General features: G+C 43.5%; 1 protein-coding gene across 1 annotated transcript in view; it reads left to right on the forward strand.

Moving 5' to 3' along the window:
* The window catches only part of GSDME (gasdermin E), a 67580-nt gene that overhangs the window by 45518 nt on the left and 2990 nt on the right, over positions 1-19072 (forward strand). The window contains exons 5-8 of the mRNA XM_036864189.1: positions 3790-3954; positions 5924-6051; positions 6764-6959; positions 18158-18231. Of these exons, the coding sequence (XP_036720084.1) occupies positions 3790-3954; positions 5924-6051; positions 6764-6959; positions 18158-18231 (563 nt within the window). The remainder of the gene's footprint in view (positions 1-3789; positions 3955-5923; positions 6052-6763; positions 6960-18157; positions 18232-19072) is intronic.

Below are 19072 nucleotides of genomic sequence, written 5' to 3' on the forward strand. Positions count from 1 at the left end.
TGGAAGGGCCCTTAAGAGGCTGCTCGATCTCTCCTCCCACCTTCTGGGTGGGAGTACAGTTGATGAGGATCCTGTCTGTCTTGTGAAACTTCGAGAGGAGGCCACTCCCTCCGTGTCCCTTGGGGGAGGCATCTGTGAGCCCGTCCTTGGCGAGGGGTTCTCCCAGCCACGATCCCTCCCTTTGCCAACAGACCCCCCCCCCTCTTATGGCCAATCAGAAACATCATGTTATTGTCTTGAACTTTAGCCTTTGCTTTGTAGAATGAGGCATTTACCAGTGTCCTTTCAGCATGGACTTCTGATTGGGCACCTGTGGACGTGAACCTGTGCTTCCCACCCTCCCGGGTCTGTACACTTCTCTGCAGGTCCAGAGGCCGACACCAGCACCCGCCGACCTCGTTCCTATCACAGACTCTGAATTGGCTCCTCTGCTTTGAATCGTTCCCATCCTAGCAGTGTAGCTGATGTGATTATTTAAAAATACACATTTGGTCACTTCACTCACCTGCTCAGACACCCTTCTGAGGCTCCCTTTGTCCCGAGATAAAGTCTGCCCTTCCAGGCACGTCGTGTCCAGCCTTGCTTCTCATCACCAGCGCCTCCCAACGTAGTGATCCAGCCGGGGTTAACCCACCGTCTGGGAACCCTCCACTCTCGCTTATCGGGAGCTTCTGGAGTGTGCTCCCCGCCTCTTGGCCCAGCTAGTTCCTACCAGGCTTTAGGGGGCTACTTAGACGCTGCTTCGTCCAAGAATCCTTTTCTGCTGCTTTCTCCACACCTGCCACTCTGGATTCAGTGACCTGTCCACCTCTTCCACTCGTATCATACTTATTGTCAAGGCCTAGGTTGTGGTCCTTCTGAATCTCTGGCTCCTTGCAGTGCCTGATGCTGCAAAGAGTGAAGGAGTTGGCAGTGCCTTCAGGGGGGCTGTGCATCTGTGTAGAGGAAGAGTGGTGCTGGGGTCTTGGGCTCCCAAAATATGGTTGGGGGCCCCACAGGGCTCTTGGCAGGATGTGAGGCTGTGTTAATGGTCATGGTCCTTGTCCTTGGGGAGCCTTCCCTGGGGGTCAGTGCACGCTTATCCACCTCGGTGCCTGGTGCATAGGGTGGAGCGAGCCAGGGGCCTCCTGGATGACTAGGAGTGGGGGTGGGTCGTCGGGTGAGTAAACGAAAGCTTGTTTTCTTTGTCTTTAGACAGCCGTCCTGTCTTTATGGATGTCATTCGTGTCCACAGCAGGTGAAAATACGTGCTAATACCCATGCCTTTCACATGTCATGCAAGTACTAGGCTCAGCCACATTCTCATTCCATAGCCTGTACACAAATTATTAAATAGAAGCATAAAGTGAACCCTCCTTCTTTTTAAAAAATTTTTATTGAAGTATGGTTGATTTACAGTGTTGTGTTAGTTTCTGGTGTACAGCAAAGTGATTCAGTTATACATGTATCTACTCTTTTAGATTCTTTTCCCATACAGGTCATTACAGAGTACTGAGTAGAGTTCCCTGTGCTATATACAGTAGGTCCTTATTAGCTGTCTATTTTATTTATTTATTTTTTATTTATTTATTTATTTATTTTTTAATGTATTTATTTATTTATTCTTGGCTGCATTGGGTCTTCGTTGCTGCGCGCGGGCTTTTCTCTAGTTGTGGTGAGCGGGGGCTACTCTTCGTTGTGGTGTGCGGGCTTCTCATTGTGGTGGCTTCTCTCGTTGCGGAGCACGGGCTCTAGGCACGCGGGCTCAGTAGTTGTGGCTCACGGGCTCTAGAGCGCAGACTCAGTAGCTGTGGCGCACGGGCTTAGTTGCTCCGTGGCATGTGGGATCTTTCCGGACCAGGGCTCGAACCCGTGTCCCCTGCATTGGCAGGCGGATTCTTAACCACTGCGCCACCAGGGAAGTCCTAGCTGTCTATTTTATATATAGTAGTGTGTATATGTCAATGCCTATCTCCCAATTTATCCCTCCCCCCTTCCCCCGTTAACCATAAGATTGTTTTCTACATCTGTAACTCTATTTCAGTTTTGTAAATAAGTTCATTTGTACCATCTTTCTAGATTCCACATATAAGCAATATCATACAATATTTGTTCTTCTCTGACTTACTTCACTCAGTATGACAATCTCTAGGTCCGTCCATGTTGCTGCAAATGGTATTGTTTCATTATTTTTTATGGCTGAGTTATATTGCATTGTATATATGTACCACATCTTCTTTATCCATTCCTCTGTTGATGGGCATTTAGGTTGCTTCCACATCTTGGCTATTGTAAATAGTGCTGCAGTGAACATTGGAGTGCATGTATCCTTTTGATTTATGGTTTTCTCTGGGTGTATGCCCAGAAGTGGGATTGCTGGATCATATGGTAGTTCTATTTTTAGTTTTCTAAGGAACATCCATACTGTTCTCCATAGTGGCTGTACCAATTTACATTCCCACCAACTGTGCAAGAGGGTTCCCTTTTCTCCATACCCTCTCCAGCATTTATTGTTTGTAGATTTTTTGATGATGGCCATTCTGACCAGTGTGAGGTGATGCCTCATTGTAGTTTTGATTTGCATTTCTCTAATAATTAGCAATATTGAGCATCTTTTCATGTGTTATTTGGCCATCTGTCTGTCTTCTTTGGAGAAATGTCTATTTAATTCTTCTGCCTATTTTTTTGATCGGATTGTTTGTTTTGTTGTTGAGTTGTATGAGCTGTTTGTGTATTTTGGAGATTAATCCCTTGTTGGTCGCTTCGTTTGCAAATATTTTCTCCCATCCTGGCGTTGTCTTTTCCTTTTGTTTATGGTTTCCTTTGCTGTGCAAAAGCTTTTGAGTTTAATTAGGTGCCATTTTTTTTTTTTTTTTTTAATTTTCATTACTGTAGGAGGTGGGTCAGGAGGAGAACCCTCATTCTTGAGTTCACACAATTTTTACTTAGCAAGGACACACTGTTGCATTTTTACCTACGACTTAGTTACCTTAGTTGGGTCCTCAAATATGGAAGTATTTAAGGGGCATTTCTTTTTATAATTTTTAAAAACTTTTTATTATGGAAAATTACACACATGTTCAGAAGTACAGATAATAATATAATGAAACCCATGTACCTACCATTCAGCTTCAATAACTAGGGCAATTCATGTTTCATCTATAACTTTCCCGCCTCTCTCCACTCCTACTCAATTGTTTTGAAGCAAATTGTAGGCATTATATTATTTTGTCTATAAATATTGAAATATCTCTAAAAGATAAGGCTTTAAAAAAAAGACTAGTCTCTTCATACAGATTCATATAGAATATATTCTTTTGTGTATGGATTTTCCTCTCAACATGTTTGTAAGGTTTGTTCATATAATTGCAGAAAATAGTTTATTAATGAAGAATAACGGACTCTCCAAGAGCCATGTAACCACTTGTGCACCTAAATATATTGTCAATAATTCTGTATCAGTTCAGTCAAACCAGATTTATCAATCAAATTCCAGTTTTCTCAGTTAAATATGGTGGGTTGTTTGTTGGAGTTGGTTTGTTCCAGTCAGGCTAAGGAAATACTTCTGATGTTTGAAAGGTTGCTTCCTGCCTGTTCAAAGAACCTTATGTTAAGAACAACCATTCCTCCTGTATTTGTAGGAAGTGCCTGAGTTTTGGTCAAATAGCATAATGTGTAGGAAGCGGGTGTATAAGGAAGAGGGTGGACATGTCCCCCCCTGCCCTGCTTGATTTAGGTGAAGCCAGGTCTGGGATGTGCCAATAAGGCTGACCCTAACGCCCAGCTTGTCCTTTTCCCCCCGCGTTACAGAATTCTGCCTCCTGCAAGGGAAGCACGGGGGCTTCGAGCAGGAGAGGAGAAGTGACTCTGCCTTGCTGGACCTCCTGCCCTTACAAGAGTTTGCGTTCTGGGACATGCCAGATGCTGGGCAAGGGCTGCCTGCCTCGGATGGGCCACTGAGTGTTTTAAAACAAGGTATTGCCAGCAGGCTGGGGCATGGGGTGAGCTGCTGGGTAGTTGAGTGCTGTACCCCAGGAGGTGATGCGCCCTTCAGAAGCTGTGACTCCTTAGTGACTTCATGGAGAACATTTGAGAACAGACAGGACGGTGCCTGAATCAGTTCTAGTTCACTCATCAGGACTCAGCTTGGTCAGATCTTAGGGAACTTCAGGTCTTGGATGGCCTGTTTTAAGGAAGGGGTAGGAGGCTGAGGAGGGGAAGAGTTAGGGGCCTAACATTTTCTTTCATTTGAACCACAGGAGTCTTGCTGACTACCAAGAAGAGCTAGTCAGCAGCAAGGAGAGAGAACCCAAGTTCTGCATTTGTTTCATTTATTCCAGGCTTCATTGCCAAGACAGGCAACGCTTTGTTGGCGTCGCAAAATGCTCTCTTGGAGGCCCTTATCCACGTGGCATGAAGCCACGTGATGCCAAGGCATCCAGCGAGGAGGAGGGGAGTACCTGTGACTTGCCTGCAGCAATTCCTTTCGCTCCCCACAGCATTTTGTGTTTTTTTAAAAAGTTTTTTGTAGGGGGTAGGGCAGGAATTAGTAGGAGTGCAGTATATAGTAGAAGAGGAGATGGGCAAGGAAAAAGAGAAACGAATAATTAAGAGCTTAGTGAAAAAGAGCTAGGAGCAGCTCAGAATATCTCTGGCTTGGAGGGTAAGAGGAGAGACTCATCGGTGGGGCTTCAACGAGTCCCAAACCAGAAGATAGATGCTTTTGTAGCAGAAGTATCAGTGTGGACAGAATTGGCAGTGAAGGCCCAATCTTAAGGCTTTCCCATCTAATGCAGGGCTGCAGGCCCCCCTCACGGTAATTGGGTGTGATTTCCAGCTGCCACTTAAGCGACGTCAATGTCACGGGTTAGAATCACATCAGCAGTGGTGCTACAGCCTTGAACTGCACTACAGGGAAGTGACGAGACAGGCTGAGCTTTCTTATCATTTCCTTTCCCGCCGGTCCACCCTGTAAGTTGGTCATTCTAGTCAGCCTGGCATGGATTGGGGAGGCTGGGTAGTTCAGGCAGGAGTAGGGTGGGCGCCCGCCTCTGTGCCCTTGGACCCTAGACCAGCCAGGACAGCCCTTCTCTCCAGGCTGGGGCTGGCGAGGAACTAATTGTGTTTATAGAGCAGTTTCTGAGTGTAACTGTTGTCTGGCATCTGACATCAGCGGAGGGTGCATTTATGTATTGGTCTGCATCCCTATATATGAAAGCTTTGGTTTATCAAATCTTGTTTTAAAATTCCCACTGGGCTTAAATTACTAGAAACTTTTGGCTATCTTAAAATGAAAACGGAAGATTTTAAGGGGAGAGGCTCAAGCATCCTGAAGAGGATGTTAGTAATCCAGTTGGGATTCTAACCCATTCTCCAGGACGGGTGAAGAAGAATGGAGAAAGTGGAATATCTGTGTTTGCCCAATGAAAATTGTGCCAGCCCCTTGAAAAGCATGCATTTAATATTAAAGGATACAAAATCTGTAGTGTATTAGAAAGATATGAAAAAGAATGTATTTTGGAATTTGCATGATGACTCTGAAGCTCTGTAAAAGTCCTGATGTTTAGTATTCAGCCTTGATAATTTAATAATTCTAAATGACTTTTCCAGAAAATAATTGATTAGACTTAATGTTTAGTGAGTCAGCAGGAAAATACAGTCTGAAACGAAACTTGGCTTCCCTCTTTTCTGTCTGTTTTTTTGTCTCTTTCTGTCTCCCCTCCCTCTCTTCCCTTCCCTCCTCCTTTCTTCCTTTAGTAGTTTGGTTAGTGAAAAACATGCAGGGTGGTATTTAACGCGTCCTTTATTTCTGAGTTCCAAGACTGACTGTGCAGCTGGAAGTGTTTATGAAAGAACAGAGGACAATTAGCTATAAAAAGCAAGAGTTACTGGTCCTCGTTCTGAGATAAGTCACGAGACTGGGTATGTTCTGCTGCTTTCACAGCCACTCTGTTCTTGGAGAGGAATTTCCATCCCTTTGTGGAGCTGCCAGAGCAGCAACAGAGAGCTCTGAACGACGTCCTCCAGGCGGTCCTGTTTGATGAAGAATTACTCTTGGCTCTGGAGCAAGTGGTAAGACCGGAGACATCTCAAGGTAGTGTCTCCGCATGGTTTTCTGGAGATATGGACGGGCTAGATCTCCTGGTATAAGGCTTTGAGCTGGGATAAAATGGTGTTTAAAATTTCCCCACCTCCTTTTAACCCTAAAGCTTCTTTTTTTTCTTACTCTCAGGTCCTTAGTTTTCTAACCGCAGAAAGGTAGTCGATGTGATGAATAGAAGGGTGTATTAGTTTCCTCGGGCTGCTGTAACAAATGACCACAAACTCCAATTTACTCTCTTACAATTCTGGAGGCCACAAGTCTAAAGTCAAGGTGTCATTAGGGCCATGCTTCCCCACAGGCTCTAGGAGAGAATCCTTTTTTGCCTCCTCCAGCTTCTGGTGGCTCCTGGCATTCCTTGGCTTGTGGCCACATTGCTCAAATCTCTACTCTGTCTTCACATGGCCATCTCCTTTCCTGTCTCTTAAAGGACACCCACCATTAGATTCAGGGCCCACCCCAATCTAGGATGATCTCGAGATCCCTACCTAAATTACATCTGCAAGGAAGCCAAATAAGGTCTCATTCTGAAGCTCCAGGTGGACTTATATTTGGGGGACCACTCTCCATCTCACTACAAGGGTTGTGTGTCATGGGGCAGAGGCCTGTGTTGTGCCCAGCTTGGCCTGTGGCTTCACTAGATCTGTCTCTTTTCTCTTCCCCGCCCCCCATCTCTCCCCACAGTGCGAGGACATAGTCAGCAGCCTGTCACCCTCATTGGCGGTGCTGGGGAAGCTGAAGCCTTCACAGCAGCGGGACCTCGTGGCCTTCCTGCGGCTAGTGGGATACAGTGTGCAGGGCGAGTGTCCAGGCCCGGAGGATGTGGTCCACAACCAGAAACTCCTTTCTACGGCCTACTTCTTGGTCAGTGCGCTAGCAGGTATGGAAAAAAAAAGGGGAAGAAATGCTGTTGCCTTGAAATTACTTTGCTTACTTTGTGGATGATTTGGTACATAAGGTTCCCTCCCCTTCAAGCAGTGCAGGGATGATAGGCAGTGGAAGACTGAGGAAGTTGACAGGATTGCCGTGAAGTCACGGACTGGAGTATGAAGGAGGCCTGTCTGCTGCCAGCCTCGTCCACTCCCTTGGAGAGAGGACTTCCCTTTCCGCCCCCAGGGAGGGCTGTCTGTGGGCACACTCCCTCACCAACACAGGAAACCAGTTTCCCCAGACACAGCCAGTGATTCACACTTGCTGCCTGGCAGTGCTGAGTGGCAGTGGCTTTCATTTGGCTACTGCTCTCCCTCACAGTGTTTCGTTCCTTCTGAGCCTCTTGTTCCTCTTTGCAAACTTATGGCTCTACCCCAAGTGCAGCATTGTAGCCATTAGGGCAGGGAGGCTGCAGAGAGCATCCCAATGCACTAGGTTGCTGGGCCCAGCAGCTCCACAACTTCCACACGCATCCTGGCCATCCAATTATTATTGAGCAGTGGACCCCGCCCTGACACTTCTTTGCCAACTCCCATCCAGAACGCACCTTGCCAGAGGGTCTGTGGTACCAGAAGGTTGTCATCCTGTATGAGGAAGCTGGGCTTTCACTTCCTTCTCAGAAAGGCAAGACCTGGCAAGGCAGCCCACTCTTAGTCCCCACAACTTCCCTTCAAGGTGACGTCAGTCAGGGCGCTGAGCTCCTGATACATTCAGAGTTCCTCCCCAGCACCACATGGGAACAAAGGCCCAGGAATCTCCAGTTTTTAAATAATTAATCAGAGCAAATGCCTCTCCCAGCTCCATATGCCAATGAATGTACGCTCTATGCCTTATTCCAAGTCATGGGTAAACATTTTGACTGGAATAGGACATAAGACAGAGCCCTGTGGAACTCCCCTGGAGACCTTTTCCCAGTGTTAATTGGTATATCAGAGAGTTTAATTACAGGCATTCTATCAGGAGCTAATCTACAGGCCAGAGTTCTCTAGCTTGCGAGAAGCCCTTTCTTCACATACCCTATTACTTATTGAAATATTTTAATATCAATAGGCTGGACCAGTGATGTCAAATATGTAACACATGGCCAACATTGTGAATGCACCACAGTCCCCTTTTTCCCGAGCCTGGACACAGCCTCAAATTCTCTGCAGCCTTGCACACAGGCAGCCGCTTGGGGTTGACACATAACATGAGACTTGCTTGCTGTGTCAGAGCTGGAAGCTCAGGGATAGTGAAATCTTTAAGTGCAGCTGGAAATATCTGCAGCCTATTTCTAAACCAGCGGTGCTCTTCTGCATCTCTCTGAACTGAGATCTCATTTATGTGTCAGTCACTGTGGAGGTCGGATTGGTGTAAGCTCTTTCACTAATGCTCTTGTTTATTCTTGGCCCTTCTGAGTTGACCTTTTCCTCCTACAACAGTCTTCTCTTCTCAGAATCTGGGAAAGGTGCTAGAACAGAAAATGGCCCCTTTTTGAGGCCTGTTTCCAGCTTTCTAAATAATAACACTAGTTTTTTCTATAGCACTTACTTTTTTAAAAAAAAATTGAGATATAATTGACATATATATATACATTATACATTAATTTCAGGTGTACAACAAAATGATTCGATATTTGTATATATGTCTCATTAACGATGTATGCATCACCATACATAGTTAAAAGTTTTCATCACAAGAAAAATAAACTTTATAAGATTTACTCTTAGCAACTCTCAAATATACAATACAGTATTATTAACTCTAGTCACCATCCTGCACACTACATACCCATGACTTACTTTATAGCTGGAAGTTTGTACTTTTTAACCGTCTTCACCCATTTTACCCACCTGTATACATTTTACACCCCCCCACACCCAAATCTGCTCTATGAGCCTTTTTTTATTAAGACTCCGCATATAAGTGAGATCATACGTTGTCTTTCTCTGTCTGACTTATCTCACTTAGCATAATGCCCTCAAGGTCCATCCATGGTATCACAAATGGCAAGATTTCTCTTTTTACTGATTAATGATATTCCTCTGTGTGTGTACCACATCTTCTTTATCCGTTCATCCATTGGTGGACACTTAGGTTGCTTCCATATCTTAGCTTTTGTAAGTAATGCTGCAATGAACATGGGGGTGTATCTTTTCAAGTCAGTGTTTTCGTTTTCTTTGGATAAATACCTAAGAGTGGAATTGCTGGATTGTATAGTAGTAAGACTTTTAATTTTTTGAGTAGCCTTAAAAAATTCTCACCAACAGTGCACAAGGGTTCCCTTTTTTCACATCCTTGCCAACACTTGTTATTTCCTGTCTTTTTTTTTTTTTTTTAAATTTTATTTATTTATTTATTTATTTTTGGCTGTGTTGGGTCTTCGTTTCTGTGCGACGGCTTTCTCCAGCTCTGGCGAGCGGGGGCCACTCTTCATCGCGGTGCGCGGGCCTCTCACTGTCGTGGCCTCTCTTGCTGTGGAGCACAAGCTTCAGACGCGCAGGCTCAGTAGTTGTGGCTCACGGGCCCAGTTGCTCCGCGGCATGTGGGATCTTCCCAGACCAGGGCTCGAACCCGTGTCCCCTGCATTGGCAGGCATATTCTTAACCACTGTGCCACCAGGGAAGCCCTCCTGTCTTTTTGATAATAGCCATTCTAACAGATGTGAGGTCATACCTCAGTGTGGTTTTGATTTTAATTTCCCTGATGATGAGTGATGTTGAGTACCTTTTCATGTACCTATTGGCCATCTGTATGTCTTCTTTGGAAAATTGTCTATTCAGATGTTCTGCCCATTTTTAAAATTTTTAAAATTTATTTATTTTTGGCTGTGTTGGGTCTTCATTGCTGCGCACAGGCTCTCTCTAGCTGTGGCGAGTGGGCTTCTCATTGCAGTAGTTTTTCTTGTTGTGGAGCACAGGCTCTAGGGTGTGCAGGCTTCAGTAGTTGTGGCACACGGGCTCAGTAGTTGTGGCTCACAGGCTCTAGAGCGCAGGCTCTGTAGTTGTGGCGCATGGGCTTAGCTGCTCCGTGGCATGTGGGATCTTCCTGGACCAGGGCTCGAACCCGTGTCCCCTGCACTGGCAGGCAGATTCTTAACCACTGTGCTGCCGGGGAAGCCCCTTCTGCCCATTTTTAAATTGGATTTCTTTTTGCTATTGAGTTGTTGTATGAGACTTTTATATGTTTTGGATATTAACCCCTTATCAGATATATGATTTGCAAATATTTCTTTCCCCATCAATAGGCTGCCTTTTCATTTTGTTGATGATTTCCTTTGCTGTGCAGAAGATTTTTAGTTTGATGTAGTCTCACTTGTTTATTTTTGCTTTTGTTGCCTTTGCCTTTGGTGTGAAATCCAAAAAATCATTGCCAAGACTGATGTCAAGGAGCTTACTGCCTATGTTTTCTTCTAATTTTATGGTTTCAGATCTTATGTTTAAATCTTTGATTCATTTTGAGTTAGTTTTTCTGTATGGTGTTAAGATAGTGGTCCAGTTTTCCCAGCACCATTTATTGAAGAGACTGTTCTTTCTCCATTGTATATTCTTGGCTCCTTTGTTGTAAATTAATTGACCATACATGCATGGGATTATTTCTGGGCTCTCTATTCTGTTCCACTGATCAATGTGTCTGTTTCTATGCCAATACAATACTATTTTGATTAATGTAGCTTTATAATATAATTTGAAATCAGGGCATGTGATATCTCCAGCTTTGTTCTTCTTTCTCAAGATTGCTTTGGCTCTTCAGCATCTTTTATAGTTTTAAACAAATTTTATAATTGTTTGTTCTATTTCTGTGAAAAATGCCATTGGAATTCTGATAGGGGTTGCACTGAATCTGTAGCTTGGGTAGTATGAACATTGTAGCAGTATTCTCCCAATTCATGAACACGAAATATCTTTCCATTTATTTGTGTCTTCTTCAATTTCTTTCATCAGTATCTTACAGTTTTCAGTGTACAGGTCTTTTACCTCCATGGTTAAATTTCTTCCAAGGTATTTTATTCTTTTTGATGCAGTTGTAAATCGGATTGTTTTCTTAATTTCCTTTTCTGATAGTTTGTTATTAGTGTATAGAAGTGCAACAGATTTTTGTATATTGATTTTGATACTGCAACTTTACTGACTTTATTTGTGCTAACAGTTTTTTGTTTAGGGTTTTTTCTATATATAATATCATGTCATGTGCAAACAGGGACAGCTTTATGTCTTCCTCTCCGATTTGGATGCCTTTTGTTTCCTCTTCTTGCTTAACTGCTCTGGCCAGGACTTCCAATACTATGTTGAATAAAAGTGTTGAGTGGGCTTCCTTGTCTTGTTTCTGACCTTAGAGGAAAAGCTTTCAATTTTTCACCACTGAGTATGATGTTAGCTGTGGACTTGTCATATCTGACCTTTATTATGTTGAGATATGTTCCCTCTTTACCCACTTTGTTGAGAGTTTTTATCATAAATGGATGATGAGTTTTGCCAAGTGCTTTTTCTGTGTTTATTGAGATGATCATATGATTTTTTAAAAAAAATTTTATTTATTTATTTATTTATGGCTGTGTTGGGTCTTCGTTTCTGTGCGAGGGCTTTCTCTAGTTGCGGCAAGTGGGGGCCACTCTTCATCACGGTGCACGGGCCTCTCACTGTCGCGGCCTCTCTTGTTGCGGAGCACAGGCTCCAGACGCGCAGGCTCAGCAATTGTGGCTCACGGGCCTAGTCGCTCCGTGGCATGTGGGATCTTCCCAGACCAGGGCTCGAACCCGTGTCCCCTGCATTGGCAGGCAGATTCTCAACCTCTGTGCCACCAGGGAAGCCCGATCATATGATTTTTATCCTTCCTTTTGTTAATATGGTGTATCACATTGATTTGCAGATGTTGAACTGTCCTTGCATCTCTGGACTAAAATCCCATTTGATCATGATGTATGATCATTTTAATGTATTGTTGAATTTGGTTTGCTAATATTTTGTTGAGGATTTTTGCATCTACGTTCATCAGGGATGTTGGTCTGTAATTTTCTTTTCTTGTGGTGTCCTTGTCTGATTTTGGTATCAGGGTAATGCTGGCCTCATAAAATAAGTTTGGAAGTGTTCCTTCCTCTTATTTTTTGGAAGAATTTGAGAAGGATTGGTTTCAGTTCTTTAAATGTATGCAGAATTCACCAGTGAAGCCATCCTGGTCCTTGACTTGACTTTTGTTTGTTGGGAGATTTTTGATTACTGATTCAATCTACTTAGAAAATCCGAAAAGACTGATTACTACTATTTCTTCCTGATTCAGTCCTGGTGGATTGTATGCTTCTAGGAATTTATTAATTTCTTCTAGGTTGTCCAATGTTTTGGTATGTAATTATTCATAGTACCCTCTTACAGTCTCTTGTATTTCTGGGGTATCAGTTGTAACATCTCCACTTTCATTTCTGATTTAAAAAAAATTTTTTTTAACATCTTTATTGGAGTATAATTGCTTTACAATGTTGTGTTAGTTTCTGCTGTATAACAAAGTGAATCAGCTATACGTACACATATATCCCCATATCCCCTCCCTCTTGCGTCTCCCTCCCACCCCCCCATCCCACCCCTCTAGGTGGTCACAAAGCACTGAGCTGATCTTCCCATGTGATGCAGCTGCTTCCCACTAGCTGTCTATTTTACATTCTTTTTTTTCTTGGCAAGTCTAGCTAAAGGTTTGTTAGTTTTCTTTATCTTTTCAAAGAACCAGCTATTAGTTTCATTGATTTTTTTCTTTTATCAGTCTGCATTTCATTTAATTTCCACTCTGATCTTTATGATTTCCTTCCTTCTACTAACTCTGGGTTTCATTTGTTCTTTTTTGAGGTATAAAGTTAGGTTGTTTGAGATTTTTCTTGTTTCCTGAGGTAGCCATTTATTGCTGTGAGCTCTCCTCTTAGAACTGGCTTTGCTACATCCCATACGTCTTGATATGTTGCATTTCCATTTTCATTTGTCTAAAGGTATTTTTGATTTTTCTATTGATTTCTTCTTTGACATATTGTTCAGTAGCACATTGTTTAATCTCCACATATTTTGACTTTTCCAGTTTTCTCCTTGTAATTGATTTCTAGTTTTATACCATTGTGGTTGGGAAAAATGCTTGATATGATTTCAGTCTTCTTAAATTTATTAAGACTTGTTTTGTGGCCTATAAAATATGACCTATCCTGGAGAATGTTCCATGTGTGCTTGAGAAGAATGTATACTCTTTTCCTTTTGGATGGAATGTGCTCCATATATCTGTTAAACCCATCTGATCTAATGTGTCATTTAAGGCCCCTATTTCTTATTGGTTTTCTCTCTGGATGATCTATCCATTGATGAAAGTGGAGTATTAAAGTCCCCTACTGTTATTGTATTGCTGTCTATTTCTCTTTTTAGGTCTGTTATATTTTCTTTATATATTTAGGTGCTCCTGTGTTGGGTGCATAAATATTTAAAAGTGTTATATCCTCTTGTTGGATTGACCCCTTTATCATTATGTAATGCCCTTCTTTGTCTCTTATTACAGTCTTAATTTTAAGTCTATTTACTGCTGATATAAAGAGAGCCTGTATAACCCCAGCTTTCTTTTGGTTTCTATTTGCATGGAATATGTTTCCATCCCTTCATTTTCAGTCTGTGTATGTCCTTACATGTGAAATGAGTCTCCTGTAGGCAGCATAATGGTCTTTTAAAAAAAAAATTTATCCATTCAGCCACTCTATCTTTTGACTGGAGAACTTAGTCCAATTACATTTAAAGTTATTATTGATAGATATGTACTTATTGCCATTTTATTAATTACTTTGTGGCTCTTTGGTAGTTCTTTGTTCCTTTCTTCTCTTGCTCTCCTCCTTTGTGATTTGATGATTTTCTGTAGTGGAATGCTTAGATTGCTTTCTCTTTACTCTTTTGTGTATCTGCTAATAGGTTTTTCATTTGTGGTTACCATGAGGATTACATACCAACTTAAAATAGACGGTTATAAATACCTGTTGGTAACAACTTAAGTTTGAACGCATTCTAAGGCTCTACTTTTTTACTCTCCCCCTCCTGCCATTTTATGGTTTTGATGTCACAAATTATATCTTTTTATCTTGCATATCCCTTAACAAATTATTGTAGTTATAGTTATTTTTTTTACTACTTTTGTCTTTTAATCTCGTACTAGTTTTGTAAGTGATTAATCTACCCTTACAATATTATTCTGAATTTTACTATATATTTACCTTTACCAGTGAGATTTATATTTTCATATGTTTTCCTGTTACTAATTAGTACTCTTTCATTTCAGCTTAAACAAGTTCCTTTTACATTTCTTGTAAGGCTCGTCTAGTGGTGATAAATTCCTTCAGCTTTTGCTTGTCTGGAAAATTCTCTCCCCTTCAATTCTGAATGACAACTTTGTCAGGTAGTCTTGGTTGCAAGTTTGTTTCGTTTGGTACTTTCACTATATTATACCACTCCCTTCTAGGCTGCAAAGTTTCTGCTGAAAAATCTAATCTGCTGATAGCCATGTGGGGGGTGGGGTTGTTCCCCTGTGTGTAACAAGTTGTTTTTCTCTTGCTGCTTTTAAGATTCTCTTCCTGTCTTTAACTTTTGACATTTTAATGTGTTGTGGTGTGGGTCTCTTTGGGTTCCTCTTATTTGGAACTCCAGTCTGGGTTTCCTGGGTCTGAGTGTCTGTTTCCTACCCCAGGTTAGGGAAGTTTTCAGCCCCTTTCTCTCTTCTTCTTCTGGGATCCCTATAGTGCAAACGTTGGTCTGCTTGATGTTGTAGCATAGTTTCTTAAGCTGTGTTCACTTTTTTTTCACCTTTTTTTTCCTTTTTGCTGCTCTGATTGGGTGAGTTCCATTGCCTTGTCTTTGAGTTCAATGGTCGTTTCTTCTGCTTCATCTAGTCTGTGGCTGAACCCCTCTAGTGTCTGTTTTGGTTCATTTGTTGTATTCTTCATCTCTTTGACTTCTATTTGGTACTTTCCTATATTTTCTCTTTCTTTGTTGAAGTTCTCACTGTGTTCATCCATTCTTCTACCAAGCTTATTAAGCATTTTTATGATCATATTTTGAACTCTTTAGCAGGCACATAAATCACTTATATGCTTTTCATTCAGGAAATTTTCTGAGCTTTTATCTTGTTCCTCTGTTTGGAACTCATTTCTCTGTTTCTTCATTTCCCTTGACACTGTGTGTTTGTTTCCATGCAGAAGGTAAAATAGTCTCCTCTCACGTGAGGGAGTGGTCTCATGTAAGAGAGGACCTTATTCAACCTCACCCTAGCTCTTTGTTGTCTCTCAAACCTTTGTGATTGTCCAAGCAGCCTATTTTTAGTGGCTCCCAATAGTTGAGGGTTTGTCGACACCTGTCAGTGCCCCAAAGAGGATCTCAGTCAGCATCTAGATTTAGGCTGATTAGGAGCCAGACCTTCAGGCAGCAGCTTTTAAAGTATACAAGTATATACAGACCACAAGTGTAAATCCTGCTAGCCAGTAGAGCCAGGTGACCTAGAAGTGTCACCTGGGTGGCAGTCACAGAAATCACAAGCCAGACGATTGTATAAGCTCCTCTCCAGGAGATAGCAGCAACCTGGAATGAGGCAGATGGAGAGCACAAAGGTAGCATCCATTGGCCTCTGTTCTGAGAGCAGACCCCTAGATGTATGGCAAACCAGAAACTTGCCCCTCAGGCCAAGCAAGTGGGCCTCTTTCACAGAAGGACTAGGGGTGTGTTTCAGTTTGCTGTCTGACAGTGCCCTGGGGGTGGTAGCTGGCCAGGAACTGTGTCATTGTTACAGTCCCGAGGGACCCAGGAATGCAAGCCCTGCTGGCCACGAGAGCCAGACGATCAAGGGGTGTTTCCTGGGTGGCAGCCACAAAAACAAGGGCACCAGAGGTGTGTCATAGCTCTCCTCTGGGAAATATTGGTGCTTTGAAGTGTGGCAGAGGGAGGGTGCAAAGATGGTGTCTGATGGCCTCGGTCCCCAGAGTACACCAGCAGGTCCCTAGGTGTGTGTTAAATTAGATGCCTACCCCCAGGCTGATGCTTTATGATAACAAATAAGCCTCTTTCATAGACAGTATGGGGGCTTTTCAAACAGCTGCTTCTGTGCTGGGTCCTGGGGGTGGGTAAGTCCACGTACAAGCCCTTTAAGAATGATTTCTCAGTTCACTGTAGGCTCGTGGGTCTTGTGGATGTGAGCCCCACTGGTTTTCAAAGCCAGATTTTGGGGGGCTCGTCTGTCTGGGTGGTCTTAGAAGTCAGGGTGGGGTTCAAATCCTTCACCACAGGGAGAAGCTCGGGTTTTGAGTTCCCTCCTGATTGTGGGTCACTGCACCAGGGGTGTGGGGTTTACAGGGAGACTGTGGCTCAGCCTCTCCTACCTGCTGCCATGGGGTTTTTTTCCTTGTTCACCTGATGTATGGGAGTCGCTCAGGTAGTTTGGGGTTTCTTCAGAGGAAACTGTTCCATATGTCGCTGTAGATTCAGTTTGTCCGTGGAAGGAGGTGAGTTCTGGATCTTCCTACGGTGCCATCTTGAACCTCCCTCCTCCTGTTTGTTTAAAGCACTTCAGTCTCAGCATCTAGCCTATCTCCTGGAACACTTCCCCTACCATTTTGTGACCTTAAGCATGAACTTCCCAGGTTTCATTTGTAAAATAGTTAGAATATGAAAGATCAAAAGAAATCATTTCAATTCCAGAAACGCTGAAGAAGCCTCTACTGTGTTTTAGGCACTGCTAGATGCTGAGGTAGGAGAAAATCATCATCCCCACCCTCAAGGGAACTAGAGTCAAGCAGTGAAATTAGGTGGTAAGTGCTGTAAAGTAGAGCTGTGTCCCTAGCACCATGCTCAAGGTAGTGAATGACCATTGAGTAACATGGAAGTAAAGTATTTCCAAGAATAAGGGATGATGATGATGATTACGTGGGACTCGGGAGTCCCCTTAGAAGTGAGGAATGGAAACATGAACAGGTGAGATGACTTGTGACGGTAGCTCAGCCAGGACATCATGTCCCAGGGGACTTTGTCCCTGCCCTTCACAGCCCTGTGGATCTTTCCACAAGGCCCCATATATTTACCCTCTTCATCTTCCTGATTTGGGAGCAGGGCCTCCTTGAGGATCTGTTGAAAACTGTGGGGACTCTCTGGAGACAAAAGCACATTTAAATGCAATTTAGCGGGTTCTCTAGCAGGCTCAGGCCTCGGGGCTGCCCCATCCCCCTAGCGGCCTTGTGCTCTTGGGAGAAGGCCGTGTTTCATTGTGCTCTGTTGGGCCACAGCCTCAGCAACACACTGCCATTTATAAATAAGGCTGCTAATTAATGCAGGAGCTGGAGGGGTTCATGAGTGTTCCCTGTGCCAGATGATGGAGCAGACGATTCTTTTCTCTTTTGCCTTTTCAGTGCAAAGGTTGTATCCCAAGGGATTGGGTCCTTCTAGCAACTGCATCTGTTCTACCTTGGGAGGTATTTAAAACTGGTTTTGACTAACACTGATCTGGATTTCCTTTTCCTGGGGCTTGGCAGGACCCTTCTGGGACAGCCCCCAGCCTTATACAGCTCTGTGCCAATGCTCTCTGCCACTGGTACCCTTGTGTTGAGCTAGCCGTGGGCCAGGGGGCCCTGCACAGTCCTGGGCTCAGGAGGTCTGCTGTGCCACCCCTTGACTAGACCACATTACATCTTTCTCCCCCAAATGATTAGTGACCTAGGTATAACCCTTTATAGTTTACATAGTTCTCTGACATAGGCAGAAAAAAAGAAAATCTATAGTACCCAAATGAGGAAACGTGCTGTGAGAGGTATACCCAAGGTCGCTCCCAAATATTTAGTGGCGCTCAAACATAGCTCTTCTGTCACCAAACCCCAGGTTCTTTCTGCTTTTCCATGCTGATTCACTTTTCCCTGAGTCTGTACCGTTCTTTCTGATTGGCAAATTGCATGTAAGAAATATCCTCTGGTGAACACAGAGCTGGTTACCTGGTCCCTACATCTATTTTCTAAAAGGCCGTTGCTGCCGGTTTAGCCCCATTCATTCATTTATTCTACAATTACTGAGCTTATCCTCTGCCCGACTGGTAGAGGATATATAAATTAGGTACAGCTCAGGGGCTGGCTCTGTTTCCATGGGTGCTTTTTGACGGTGACTGATTTTTTTTTTTTTTTTTCTCCTGCAGAAATGCCAGATAATGCAGCAGTTCTGCTGGGCACTTGTTGTAAGCTCCAGATTATTCCTACACTGTGCCACCTGGTAAGAACCTCCCAGAGAGGACCTGGGGATGGGCAGGAACAGGGAAATGATGAGGAGATGGACACCTAACAGCTGATAAAACTCGCTAGGCTTTCTCATCCACAACAGCCCTTCAAAATAGGTTAAAACAGGTATTATTAATCTCTCTCTTTTTTACACCCTGCCCCCATCACACACCCCATAGGAAGACTAAGGCTCAGAGGGAAAGGAGTTATTTGAAGAACTTGCTAGCAGGGCTAGGACTCAAACCTTATATTTATACTCCAAATCTCATGATTTTTGCATTTTTTGGAGAGAATTTTGGCCAAGGCTTGGTGCAGTGTTGCAGGGAAGGGGCCTGACACCACATTATTTGCAATGGCATTTCTGTGGCTGGACCAGTTTGATTCAGCTCTGCATCAAATTCAACAGGGAGGTATTCAAGAGGACTGCTTTGTCTCAGGAAGACATTTCATTTTCTCCTAGGAATATCATTAGCTTCATGCCCTCAGAAAATGCCATGGCAAGAGCAAGAGTTAGGTAATGATGAGCTTAGCCCTGAAAGTCAAGGTTAAGCTTTTCCTTTTTAAATTACAAATTGGGTCATCAATAGAAGGAACCATCAATAGGCTGGGGCAGCTCCTCAGTTGTAGCTTCTGCAGGTGTTGCTCAGCCTAGGGCAGACAAGCAGAGGATACCCGGCTGTTATCTTGAGGCCTGGTTACTAAGGGCTGAGGCCAGCATGCTATGTAGACCCAAAGGACCAAAGCTCAGAGCTCTGCTCCCAGATCTGGGAAGCAGGTATCGGGGTAGACTGCCTAGATAGGACCCTGCAGTTTGTTATGCATCTACTCTGGGAACT

The sequence above is a fragment of the Balaenoptera musculus genome, chromosome 9 (assembly GCF_009873245.2).
Source record: "Balaenoptera musculus isolate JJ_BM4_2016_0621 chromosome 9, mBalMus1.pri.v3, whole genome shotgun sequence".
NCBI lineage: Eukaryota > Metazoa > Chordata > Mammalia > Artiodactyla > Balaenopteridae > Balaenoptera > Balaenoptera musculus.